The sequence below is a fragment of the Eutrigla gurnardus genome, assembly GCF_963514095.1.
Source record: "Eutrigla gurnardus genome assembly, chromosome: 13".
NCBI lineage: Eukaryota > Metazoa > Chordata > Actinopteri > Perciformes > Triglidae > Eutrigla > Eutrigla gurnardus.
This window is the reverse complement of record NC_139936.1, coordinates 19,562,220-19,575,682: the sequence shown is the minus strand read 5'-3', so window position 1 is coordinate 19,575,682 and position 13,463 is coordinate 19,562,220. Positions and strand designations below refer to the sequence as shown.

At 41.1% G+C, this 13,463-nt stretch overlaps 1 protein-coding gene across 1 annotated transcript; it reads left to right on the top strand.

The window, feature by feature from the left end:
- The first annotated feature begins 9,764 nt into the window (after positions 1–9,764).
- On the top strand, positions 9,765–13,091 carry dmrt3a (doublesex and mab-3 related transcription factor 3a). Its single transcript, XM_084024575.1, has 2 exons — positions 9,765–10,241; positions 11,771–13,091. The coding sequence occupies exons 1-2, from the start codon at positions 9,842–9,844 to the stop codon at positions 12,793–12,795; spliced, it is 1,425 nt and encodes a 474-aa protein (XP_083880701.1). The 5' UTR covers positions 9,765–9,841; the 3' UTR covers positions 12,796–13,091.
- The last annotated feature ends 372 nt before the right edge of the window (positions 13,092–13,463 follow it).

Sequence of the window (13,463 nt, the reverse complement as noted above, 5' to 3'; positions counted from 1 at the left end):
CTCTGTTTCGGTCCAAGAGGCATGATAGCATATATTCCATATTGTAGTTGAGAATACAGGTTGTTTTTGTATTTTTGGCTAATTTTAGCCATATTTTTGTTGATGCCAGTTCACTGGCATAAAAAGGGCTTGGATACTTGAAGAAAATGAATGTACAAGTTCACATATAAAAACATACAAATACCTTCCAGAATTAGGGTTAGGGGACTAAAGATACAATAATAAGGTTCTCGATCAAATGAATTCAAACTAGACGGTGACTGTAAAGTTGCACACTTGTTTTTCCTGACACAACCTGCAGAATAATGATTAAAAAAAAAAATCCTATTGACCAGTGCAGTTTCCACACAGTTTGATTTTTAGATAAGAGTGGACGATTTTTGGACAATCAGTATACAGGCTTAGTGTTCGCTTAGAGATATATATATATATTCGGAGCTGAAAAACTGTAATCACTGTGACATATCAAGCACTTATTCGGCCGAATGGAGGGAGTGCGTACGCTACACTTTCTTGTAATGGTTGACATGCAATACATGCAACAATACATGTGGTGCAAGTTACTGTTATTAGTTTGACCTTTTTGAAATCTCTTTTGTGGTTCAGTGAACCAGTAGACAAAGTTGAGCCCATCCTTCCCAGTAAGCACTGATTTGGTGATTTACAGGTCAAAAGATGTCGAGGTCAGATACAAACTTAACACCTGGCTGAAAAGTTTTACTGCCCCCGTTGTCTCGGGGTCACAGCAGGATGAGGTTAGCACAGTAAAGCCTTTTGGGAGGCTTAATTTCCAGTTTGAAATGTATTTTAATGACTGTATGTTTCAATGTGCTATAACTTTTTATAAGTATTGTCTTCGAAATTTCATAAAAACTATAGCCCAAAAGATACTAGATTTTTTTAAGGCTAAAATATTAATATTTTTGGCTTTGAAATTCTTAAAAAAAAAAATTTGATTAGGATTTCCTTAATTAGTATTTAAATAATTGTATTTATCAGATATTTAAAAAAAACTGAGACTGTTACCTCAAATATCTCTTTGGTGTTTCTGTAAAGCAATTTCTTGTTGACACCGATATGAAAATATCAGCTGATACGTCAGCCCAAACTTTTTATACAGATCTACTAAAAAACGTTTAAAGTAAAAGTATGCCGAGACATCTTTTGACCTGCATCATTGAATAAAATACGGTAGGAACGACAAAATCCATTCCTTCGTCCCGGTATAAATACATGTTGCTGAATTAAAGTTTGGAGAAGAAAACATCTGTGTTCGAGGCTCTGGGGAGAAAAGCGGCAGGTGAGACATGAATCATGTTTCCCTCCGCTGTGTTGGCGTGTGATGAGCACCGGCTGCTTATTTATGGCAGCGATCCAGCGGCATCGTTTATGCCACAGAATTTGCATATCTATTGTTTATTTAACCCCTTCAGGCCAGGAGTGTCACTATGCACACAGGTTACTGTTTACATGTGTGTATGATAGATACAGCAGAGGCTCAAGAGCTGGATGTGTTGCAGTGTAACAATTAGTTGATTAATTGATCTGGAATATGCAACTATCTTGATGATCAATTAATCATTTTAGGCATTTTTCAAGGAAAACGTTTTTTGTTTTTAGATTCTGAAATGATTGGTTATGCTGGTTTTCTTGTCTTAATTGAAAGTAAAATGAATATCTTTGAGTTTTGGACGGTTGGGAAGTCACCTTGAGATCTGGGAAATTACCATTTTTCATTGTTTTCTGATGCTTAATTGACCAAATAAGTAATTAAATGATCAAAATATTTAGAAGATAAATTAATGATGTTTGTTATGTTTTTTTAAAGATTAAATACCTTGTCGCAGTGTTTATTTTGTGTGCAAGTCATTGCCCCCAAACAAAGATGTTTTTTTTTACTTCATGATCTAATGAAAGTAATCCTGTTACCCACTTTTGAGTTGTGTTGTTTAAGCGTAACAACTCAGACGAGATTTTGCCAACTCTTGTGCCTTCGTGAAGCTGACTAGTACACAGTGTACTGTGTATATTGTTGATTCGTTTTGTGTTTTTATGGATATTCATTTCCAACTGCATGCTTTCAAAAGTGTTTATTTGTGTTTGTGTTTGAATAAGACAGCAACAAAAGTAATTTGGAGCCTTGGAGTTTATGTCGCTACAAGTTTTCGGGAAATAAAAACGCTCTCAAGTGATGGAGTGTAAATGTGATGCTGGAAACAACAATATAAAACAGACAAAGAAAATTACTTGTATTTTCTTTCTGCTGCGCTGTGGGAACATTCATTGGATTCTGCCCCATCTGTTGTAATCAATAACGTGACCATCTTGTTTTTTTATGAAACGCACTTACTCTTAATTTCATCCACCAGTGGTTTTAGAGAGAAGAATGTGGAGTTACCTATGAGGCTTTGACATTATAAATCACCTCTTGAGACCAGATTGTACAGCAGTATCGATTGATCCTGATATATCACAGAAATTTACTGTCACTTCTGTTTTCAATTAAAGATACAATCAGTCAGATAATGACTTAATTGGATTTTACAGAAGATTGAGTTTTATTGTCCCGTGCTTTACGAGTTTAGTTAAGGAAGGCCATTTTATCACTGTTGTCAGGGGCGACCGGCTGCCGCTCGCCTTGTCCTTCTGTAGCTGCTGCTGCCGCCCCGCTGTACAGCGCAGGGGAGAAAGTGTCACAGGATTGGTTTTCCTTGAGCTGCCTCTGCCCCCATGAATCATGCCCTCCCCATAATAGATAAAATCTGCTCCGATCCCAGCGTGACACCTCCGGGTGGAGTGATGGCTGCTACATACAGACAGGAAGTGTTGGAAGAGGACGCGGTGAGCTTGGAGGTGGAAACTTAAGACTGTTTAGATCATTTTTATATTCCTATCTGAGGATGCCACTCTTACTGGAGAGAGTATAATATTCAAGATGGAGGTTTCAGCTCACCTGCTCAGGTGCTAAAGGGTGTTCACTTCGCCACGTTTTAAAAAATGTTTTGTCTTAGTCTTAAACAGAATTTATCCTTTACGTGTAAATGTCGTCATCAGAGGGTGTCGGGCTTGTCTCTGTCCGAATATTCCTATTTATTGTAACAACGTGAAACTCAGACTCCATACGCGTCTGCAGCTGTCTGGGTTGTATTAGTCGTATAGGTTGCAGTATAAGTAGTAGTAGTAGTAGTAGTAGTAGTCGTAATAGTAGTTGTAGTATAACCGAGGCTTTAAACCTGTGTCAAATGTCCTTGTTAATTCACTCAATCAGTCAATCTCGTCTAGCCAAAATATGACCTGGTTTCTGTCTCCCAAGCCCTGTTGTTGTCACTGTTATCTTAAACTTAAGTAGGCAAGTTACCCCGGGTCCTCCTGGCTGTGCTGCTGATATAGTCATGATACGACGCGCACAGCACAGGAAATAAAATTGCTGCAGTGAAGTGGGAAAAAACACTGGAGTGAGGGCATCTAAGGTCTTGTCCACAACTTTACACATATATTTGATATTTTCCCCTCATTATTTGTCTACATGGCCGTTTTACAAAATATCTCCATCCACATCCAAACAAACAAGCAACAGCAATGGTTCAGGATAAAGTCAACCATAGCAGAAAATAACATTCTGAGCATAATTCATAGTGAGCTTATTTCCCTTTCCCTTATTATCAACTTAAAACACAAACAATGGTAGCTAATATATATTTATTTATAGTTATTTTATTATTTCTTCACCTTTTATCTTTTTTACCAAACCTAAACAAACTGCTAGTCAGCCATTGTTGTTTCAGGTGCATGCTACAAAGAAATATCCGTATATGAGTGGCCAAGGCATATAACGTTTTTTATGAATTCATAATGAGATTGTCATCCATGTTAATGGAATATTTTAGCTTATTTTGCTTACCTACCTGTAGGTGGGGCTTCTTTTTAGGAATGAGGCTACGTTTACATGATGACGGTCTGAACAGAAGACGCAAAAGTGACGTTGCGTCTTCACTTTCTATTCCGCGTTTAGACGAGCGTTTTCGGGAGGAAATCTGCGTGCATACGGTGACGCAAAAGTGTGTGGAATTCGATTGGGTATGCATGCCAGGCGGCTAGGTGGTGCTGTGATACACTATCACACAACACCGCCATGTCTGAGCTCATGTGAGAATCTTCCTTTTTCTCTTATCTGCGCCACGAAAACCAAAACGTGACGTAAACGCGTACGCGATCTGAGCAGATCTGAGCAGAGTTTTGTGTCTTGGCAGTGTAGACGGAAACGCTACGGTGGAGCATAGTCAAGTTTTCCACTCTGAAGGGTGGTTTCAGATTTATTTTCTTTTTTAAGTCCCAAAATCACCGTCACCGTCTTAACGAAAGGCACTTCCAATAAAATATTTTTTCGTTTTTACCCGCAAGCGTCCTCGTGTAAACGGGGCCTAAGAGAAAATGTGGTGTGAAACTTGCAGCAACACTTATAGCTCAAACTGTCTCATTTAACCGTAGCCGTGTTTCCATTCACATTTTTTTATGCTAATTTTGAAGTATTGCATTAGAAAAGCTGTATGGAATCAGCAAAAACTCTACTTCTTAAATGTTTTTAAAAAGAAAACATGGTCATTTATTTTATCTCTTCTTTTTTTTATATTACTCATTTAGATCTGCAGCAAAATGAGCACCTTATTTGCATTTTATCCCTATTTTCCTCTTCACCTTCTCGCCTGAAGCTTGGCTGACCCTGATGAAAGCCACAAGCTGAAGTTTTGACCTCTCCTGAAATCTTAAGTGTTCCAGCAATTTCCTTTTCAGAAATTCATAATGAGTTTGTCATCTGATATTGGAAATATTTTGATTTAGCCTACCTTTACTTGAAGGTATGAAAATATGTGAATTGTATATCTTCTTTAGCAGAAACAATATGTATTCCTGAATTATATTTTACTTTATTTCATGTAATCCTAAAATCAAATTAACACAAATTGCTTTTATAAATTGCACAAACTGCATTTGTAGATTTGTTTCTTTTACATCGAAACACATCAGAACGCAGGCATATTTTCATCCACATATATAATCCCACATATTCAGGACGAAACCAACTGAACTTGTAGACTTTTTTAGGTTTAGGTTTAGGTGTAGACTTTTTCTGCAAAATATGAGTTTGTCTTGATTGATTTGGCAGGTTTGGAGAAGTTAAATCATTTGATACATCATCATAAAGAAGCAAATAGAGTGACATGTTGGTTTCTAAAATGTTCAGTGGCCAAAGGTGATTAATTATAGTGAACAGCTGTGTTCCAGCCTGATTGATCAGGAGCCAGCCAGTGTCTCATCAGGAGGACATAAAAGCAGGTGTGTTTCTGCAGCTCAAGCACTAAAGGAGAGCATGGAGGAGAAACGCCTGCTTGCTCTTCACAGCCCTCCGTCCACTTTCATACTTTCTGTCATGTTTGAGTTAAATGTTTCGGGTCACAATGAGGTTGATCTGTGGATAAACAACATGTGGGAATAAGGCTCTCCAAACTAGACTGATTTCAGGGTTTTTGCACTCAAATGCTCTGACCCACAGAAAACCTGATGCAGATATCCTCTCCAGCTTCCTCAGCTGCTGCAGGTCCTCATTCTCCATCAGCTGTGGGCCACTCACCAGTGAAAACACCTGCTAACAGGGCCTTTACTTTTTTGCAAAGATGCAAAGAAATATCCCAAATTACCTCCGTTAAAAACTTTGACTCTTATATGTGAACAAAATGAAACAAGAAAACCTGGCTACATCCAATGAAATGTACGCACATATTTAAGATGCATCATTTTCATATTTCTACATGTGATCAGAAAACTGAAGTAATCAACTGGGGAAGTGTCCTGGTGACATATTAGTAGAATAATACTTTTTTGATGTACATTAGTGCTCATACGGTTCCTTTAACTTATTTTGTGGTAGCCTATAAAAACCCAGAGACTTTTCCTTTCCTCCCAGAGACTGATGGCCGCTGACTGATGTTCTCACTAATTTAGACGTCCGGCTAATTCCTCTGTCGGAGCTCGGAGTCCCGCCTCCTCGGGGAGACTTAAATCAGCGATTCTGTGACAGGACTTCTGAGTGGCATCAACGCCCCCAATCAGCACCTAATAATAACCCCAGTCAGCAGGTCAGCTCCTCCTCCTCGGCCTCCTGAGGAGGAGCTCTGCTTGAGGAGTTTCCTCCACTAATATGAACATGAGAGCCAAAAGGTTGAGTGAGGGATTTAAATGTTAACTTAACTGCACCAAAACAGCAGCTTCTACTGTTTAAATCCTGTGAAAACAAATGCTAACATCGTTAACATGCCCACATTTCCTAATTAGCACTAAAAAAAAACAAAAAACAGCTGAAGGTGATGGGGAATTCATTTTGCAGGTGTTTTGTCAGAAGAACATGAATGTCTGAGCAACATTTCCAGCCAATTCACTGTTATTGAGATTGAAATACAGGATTTTATCAGGATTTCAGATCGTGATTTCTCTTTTCTTCTTCTTCTTTTTTCTTTTTTTTAAACTGTCACAATAAATTGATGGTGATGAATTTCTATCATCAGTATCATCATGTCTATCCTCACTTGACTCATGTAGAGCGGTGAAAAATACTTCCAGATTTTTTAAAAACATACAGGAATTATGTAATAAAAAACACAATTTTTATTTATAATTAATTTATGATTTATAATTTTTTATTCTACACAAGAAACATGCGTCATATGCAATACAAATATTAACACAATGTAAGGTCAAATGATTGAAATATGTTTTTGTGCCATTTTAGACATTTACGCAAATTGTAACGTTAATTTGTCATATTGTCTGGCTAGTTGAGAGAGTAAATTGAAAACTTTATTTTTTTTCTTTTAAAGGGGAAAAGTCAGGGGATCATTGAAGTCAGTGTGAGTGATTGATCGTCTACGGACCGTGACATTTTGTCTAATTTGGGTCTGGATTAGTGGTCGTAAATCAGTGGTGGACAACGCTGTCCTCTTTGCTATTATGAGCCTCTTTTATAGCAGGACGTCCCTTAAGTGGATGACCCGAGAACTTTACATTGGAGATTTAATCATCAAATCAATAGAGTAAAAAAAACCTGTCTGAAAATATGTCAAGTTGTGTATGTGGAGAAATGATGTTGAACTGTCGTGAATGAGCAGACCTCAATCTCTATAACATTTCATGAATAATTAAAGATTACCATCGTTTAGGAAAATTACTTTGGACCACATTTAAGTTTAGTTTATAACCCCTAATTAAATAAGAAAAAATATTTCGAGTTGGTGAGACATTTTGTGCAGATGTTCCTGTTCCCCAGAGGATGAATCCCAATCACTTTGGTGATCACCTGACTTTTCCTCTTTATTTATGACCATTTTTTCCACAACTGGATGGATTGCCATGAAATTTGACACAGACGTTACCAAGGTTTCCTGTATGGGAGAGCTGAGGAGGCCAAAGTAGAGGAAGCTTTCACAAGTTTTAGCTGTGATGAACCACCACCAATATTTTGATTATTATTATTATTATTATTATTATTATTATTATTATTTAAAACCCTGTCAGAGTGTTGTCTCTTTAGCATCCAAGCTACCATTGAGCTAACAAGCTAACAAGTTTGCTAACTGACTTATGAAGATGTTGAATCAGAGAGCTTTAATTTCCCTCCTTGTGACCAAAAACCCAGGAGAAAATAGACTGAACAATACAGAGGGTGAACTGTTAGGGAGCTACAATGTACTTATATTCTGGATTATTATATAATTGTTTTAAACTTAAAGTTGGTCTATGAGGTGCATTTTCTAATGTGTGTTTTTTGTTGTTGTTTTTTTTTTACTTTAAAAAATGTATATGTATGTGTCACATTCCTGTTTTTATTGAATAGAAACAACCTATATTAATTTTGTGGTCTATTAATATATTTGTCATGTAAAACCGTCTTTCCAACATACAGTATCACAACATCTAAAAGAACATGTATTTCTCGTCAACTCGCATCTATTTTGTGTTTTATATTAAATGCATTGAGTGCATTATTTTGCATATTAAAAAAAATCAGGCTTTATGTCAGTTACGCTGCATCCTGCAGTATAAACTTTTATCCCGGTTTGTGTTGTAGTCCTTTATCAACGCACAACATGAATAAATTTATTATGCGTTGTGGTGTAGGCGTTCCCCCGCCGCCTCCCACTCCCCACAAATCTACTCGGCCGGCACAAACTGCAAAGCCACTCTAGTCACCTTGAAATTTCCTCCGCTATTTTCCAATCAAAAGCTTAATAGCCCTGGAGACGGGCTTCATGTGGGGAAGTTTACCGTGCTCTTATTCTCTGTAAGCCGCGCGAGGCTCGGATCCCATTATTTGCTTGAATAAACCTTTTTTACGGTCAGAAATGGGCCCCGGCTTTGTCCGGTGTTATGTTTCAATGCCCTCTATTAGTCCAGCAGAAGGCACATATCAGCATCCTCGACATAGTTCCCAAAGGGCTTTTATACATGTAGAGACCTAATCATCTAAGTTATGTGCGATTGTGTAAAAGGCGCGAGAATCTGTGAGCACTTTGTCCAAATTAAGTCATATAGCTGTTGGGCCTGCAGTCAACAGGGAGGGGAAATATACAAATGCAATTAGAGGTGATGTTTCAGTGCGTTTTGCTGGTGTTGGCTCTTAAAAATTAACTTTTCTGGGGATATAATCTAAAGGATCAAAAGTTTTGACAGCTGGGATGTCACATTTTTCACAGTTGTGTGAAGAGTTTTTCGACTTGGAGGTCAAAGTGCTTATGATGCGGTTTTTACTTAAAATATGTTGAATCAAAAATCTACAGTAAAGGTGTTAAATTTCTGACTTAAATGTTTAGCTGTCAAAATAGGAAATGTTGACTTTATGGAAATTGTACATTTAGGTTGTCGGAAAAGGCAGTAACTTGTGCAGTTTGTCTTTTAAACTTTATTTTTAACATTATAAATGTAAATGATCGTGTTGTTTCCTGCATGAATTCAAAGTGTCATGGGACAGTTTTGACAGAAAATAGAAACTGTTATTCAGAACTACATTGCTCTTGTGATTAGGCGTGCATGAGCACAGCCGCATTAATATACTCACACTGGGTCTATTATATTGACAGACACACACATCCCTCTTGCCTCTCAAACCCAGAGATGCTCCAACATTTCAACTCTTTATGAAGATTACATTTCATCTTTTGTTCCACAGTGAAAATCCACACTGAAAGACACAAGAAATCCTGTGTTTTATGTTTTTGTCTTCCAACGTCAGGGTTTTAAAGATTTGCTTCTTGCACAGACTCACAGTCACATTACAGGCCTGTCCTGCAGTTTGGCCTCTTTTTCCTGCAACATAAATAATATTGCATCTTCTTATTGATAACGCTGCAATGTGCCTTTTGGAGAATCTCAACTTTTAATTTCAGCTGCAGGATCAAGTCTTAAAGTCTCTAAATAAATGGAGAGTGCGTTTCTGCTGGACGTTTAGTTATTTTAAGGAAACTACAAACGTGTGCAGCTCCCAGGGAAACATCATCTGATCCTCACATAGACATTTTTTTTGCTGCGTGCTTTGACGCGAGTGACAGCGTTTGGTTACTCGTCTCCATAAGTGCGTGTCAGCCCTGATGCATATCTGTGCTGTCAGCCGGGAGGGGGAAAAGGTGGATCCTCCACAACAAGCCAACACCTCTTCTCCTCATCCTGTCATGCGTGTGGCGGAGCAGCTCCATCCAGCTCTGCTGCTGCTGCTGACAACAACAACACTCCCCGCCCCGCCTCGCCTCGCCTCTCCGCAGACGCGCTCGCTCGTCCCGGAACACACGCTGACAGGATGAACGGCTACGGGTCCCCCTACCTGTACATGGGGGCTCCGGTGTCTCAGCCCCGGGCCCCGCTGCAGAGGACCCCCAAGTGCGCGCGGTGCCGGAACCACGGCGTGCTGTCGTGGCTCAAAGGTCACAAGCGCTACTGCCGCTTCAAGGACTGCACCTGCGAGAAGTGCATCCTCATCATCGAGCGGCAGCGCGTCATGGCGGCGCAGGTGGCGCTCCGCAGGCAGCAGGCCAACGAGAGCCTGGAGAGCCTCATCCCGGAGTCGCTCAGGGTGCTGCCCGGCATCGGCATACCCGGAGCCGGCGAGGGAAACCAGGGCGCCCCGCCGAGGACGGAGGAGCTGGAGCTGAGGTGGAGCAGCGGGGAGCCGGTGCAGGCCGGAGCGCAAACATGCACAGGTGAGAGGAACCGGGAGAAAGTTTGCCTTTCAATGTTTACATTTCTCAGGAATTATGCCTTAGGTTCGATGGGATGGATGCAAATACGAGTAATGACAGAAGTCATGTAAAACTAGCATTATTACGAGTCTACTTATAAATATGAAATACATCACAGAGGGACACTTTAATACAGGTTATCTATCTATTTAGTGTGTTTACGTTTGTACATAATCTTGAATTCCTGAACGTCAGAAAATAATTTCAATTGCAAATATGGAAAATAAAAAGGAAAGAAATATGAAAATGTAATGTCTGAATGAATAGATAAATAAATGCATAAGTATTGATGTTTATCCAATTTTGTAGAAACGGATTTGGATGGTATTTACGGTAAAGCACAGAGTATCTTATGTCACATTTCTAAAACACATTTTTCTCTAAATGTTGCTTCACGTGAGTGACAGTTTTGCTAAAATGAAACGATTCGTTCAGGCGGTTTAGATCTTTCTTTTTAAGTGGTCTAGATGATAAGATTAAACGTCATTGATTCTCAGGGTGATAAAGAAAGATAAGAAAACTAAAAAAAAAATCATGTTTTATTGAAACTTTGTCATGGACATGTGAGGATATTGCAAAGCAGAACTTTATGTGTTTATGCCAAAGGTGCAATAAAATATCGTTTGTTTTATTACATTTTATAAAATATCTTTGAAAATATTGAGATATTAAAACGAGAAGGCTCAGAATTGCAAATATCTGCGTTTTTATTGAATAACTGTTTTATTTGTGTGCACAAGGGATTTCAATCAAACTGCAGTTGGTTTATTCGTATAATAAGAGACTTATCTGTAAATTAACTCTTCGTTCGGGAAATATTAGTATCTGTATTTTCCGTGTATTATTTTCACCCATTTATTTCTTTTAAAATTAATTAATTAATTAATTAATTGTATCCGTATTTAGGCCTAGGCTTCCAAAATATAAATCAATCAGTGATTTTTTTATTATACAAATTAACTCGTAGATGTAGCTGTTCTAATTAGTTTCCTCCTTCTGTTTGTTGATGAGCAAATTCATGTTGGGTTATTTATTCATGTATTTTTAAAGGTGAATTGCTCAAAATTCCTCCTACATTACTGAACTATTGATTATCTCGCAGTGCAGGTTTTTGTTTTTGACTCCACCTTGCTGGTTCTCTGACACTGAAACATTTGGACGCCGATCAGCTGACATCAGCTCCGCGCTGACAAACGGAGCTGAGCCCTTTTAAAAGATTACGGTAATCAGCGGCGGACAGGACCAATCGAATGCAATCGCCATATTTCTTGCAGGAGGTCAACTTCACATGAAATGTTACCGAGCAACGAGCGGTCTGTTTGCACGATGTGGTCAAAAGGCATCGACGGTAGATTCCTCACTGACGCGCAGTCAGCACGCTGTGTTAACCGGAGAAAGTTGACAGCCGATTAATCGTGTCAGGTTTCATTTTTGGGGGGGTTGCATTTAGAAAAGTGCAGAACACAAATGTTTTCTGACTTGTATTGCAGAGCCGACAGAGGACGCTCCTGATGAGGGATCCGGGCCTGAAAACGGGGGCAGCTCCAGTGAGAAGGAGCAGGACCCGGTGAGCTCGCCCGAGGGCTCCAAACCCAACTCCTGCTACACCCCGGAGCCCCCGGAGACCCCGTCCCATCCGGACGAGAGCCGCTACAGCCTCCCTAAAGCTGGCAGCGCCGAGAAGGAAGCCAAAGCCCAGAGTCCTCCGAAGTTCCCCGGCAGCCCCCCAGACCAGGGCGTGCTGATCGAAGGCCTCGCCGGCTCCATCAACCTGCCCTTCAGCCTCCGGGCCAACCGGCCCCCGCTGGAGGTCCTCAAGAAGATCTTCCCCACTCACAAGCCTCCCGTGCTGGAGCTCATCCTCAGAGGCTGCGGGGGGGATCTGGTGGGGGCCATCGAGGTGCTGCTGTCCAGCCGCGGGCCCGACGGGAGTGCGCACACGGCGCACGTCGACGCGCACGCGGAGGCCCTATTGCTGCCTTCAAACGGACACCTGTTCGAGCACACGCTGGGCTCCTACCACCCGGTCACCACCTCCGCCAAGTGGTCGGTGGGCTCTGCGTTCCGGGTCCCCGAGTCCCTCCGGTTCACGTCCGACTCGGCGTCGGGCGTGGTGTCCGGCGGCCCGCTGGGTGTCCCCCTGCAGCACCCGTCCTTCCCGCAACCCACGCGCTACCCGCTCATGCTGCGCAACTCTCTGACGCGCAGCCAGGCCGGCCCCTTCGTGCACAACGACGTGACTCTGTGGAATACCATGGCCCTGCAGCAGCAGTACCAGCTCCGCTCGGCGGCCCAGTACGTGTCACCGTTCTCCTCCTCGGCCCCCGCCGGCCCCGGTGGGTCCGTGTTCCGCAGCTCCCCCATCCTCCCCTCCAGACCCTCCGAGGAGCAGCGCATCAGCATCCAGGAGGAGAGCTGCACGCTGGGACCCAAACCCGGCCTCTACTCCCCCGACGAGGAGTACGAAGAACGCTCCGACTCCGCGGACTCCCGCGTCCTGACCTCCTCCACCTAAACTGCTGATGGACTAATGACAGCAGGGGACACCAAAAATGTATTATTGTGAATGGACACGTGTGTGTGCGTGCGTGAGTGTGTGCGTGCGTGTATAAAGGGTCCTTTCCTGTCTCGTTTGAACTGAATGTGTCCAGCTATCAGCCTCTGACCAGGTGGAGTTAATCCTCTTTAACATCCTCCGCTCGCGCGTTCAAGGTGTCACGTGGACTCGACCAAAAACGGATGAATGTAAACAGGATCAGTTGTTTTGAAAATCTCCTTTACTTCCCGCAAGCATGTTTATTAGACTGTGAAAACGTTCGATGTTCAGGATCATCAGTGCATGTGAAGCGTATGCCAAATAAACGAGTTTCCGAATGGATCACGTTGTTGTCTTCAGTGTCATTACGCGTCACATTCACGTGCTCATTCAGTGAGCTCGAGCTCAGGTTTGAATTTACAGATTCAGCTTTATAATACATCAACAAATAGATTATCATGTATTATTATAGATGAAGCTACCCCACTTTCAGTGATGCATAAATACTTAGAATCCAAATATGATTTTGAAGCTAATCTGCAGCCTATATTTTGATTGCAGGACTGTTTTTTTGTTTGTTTTTTTACTTTTTCCAAAGTACAGAGTACTTCTTCACTGCTGTATAGTTTTAATTAAGTAATGTAAAC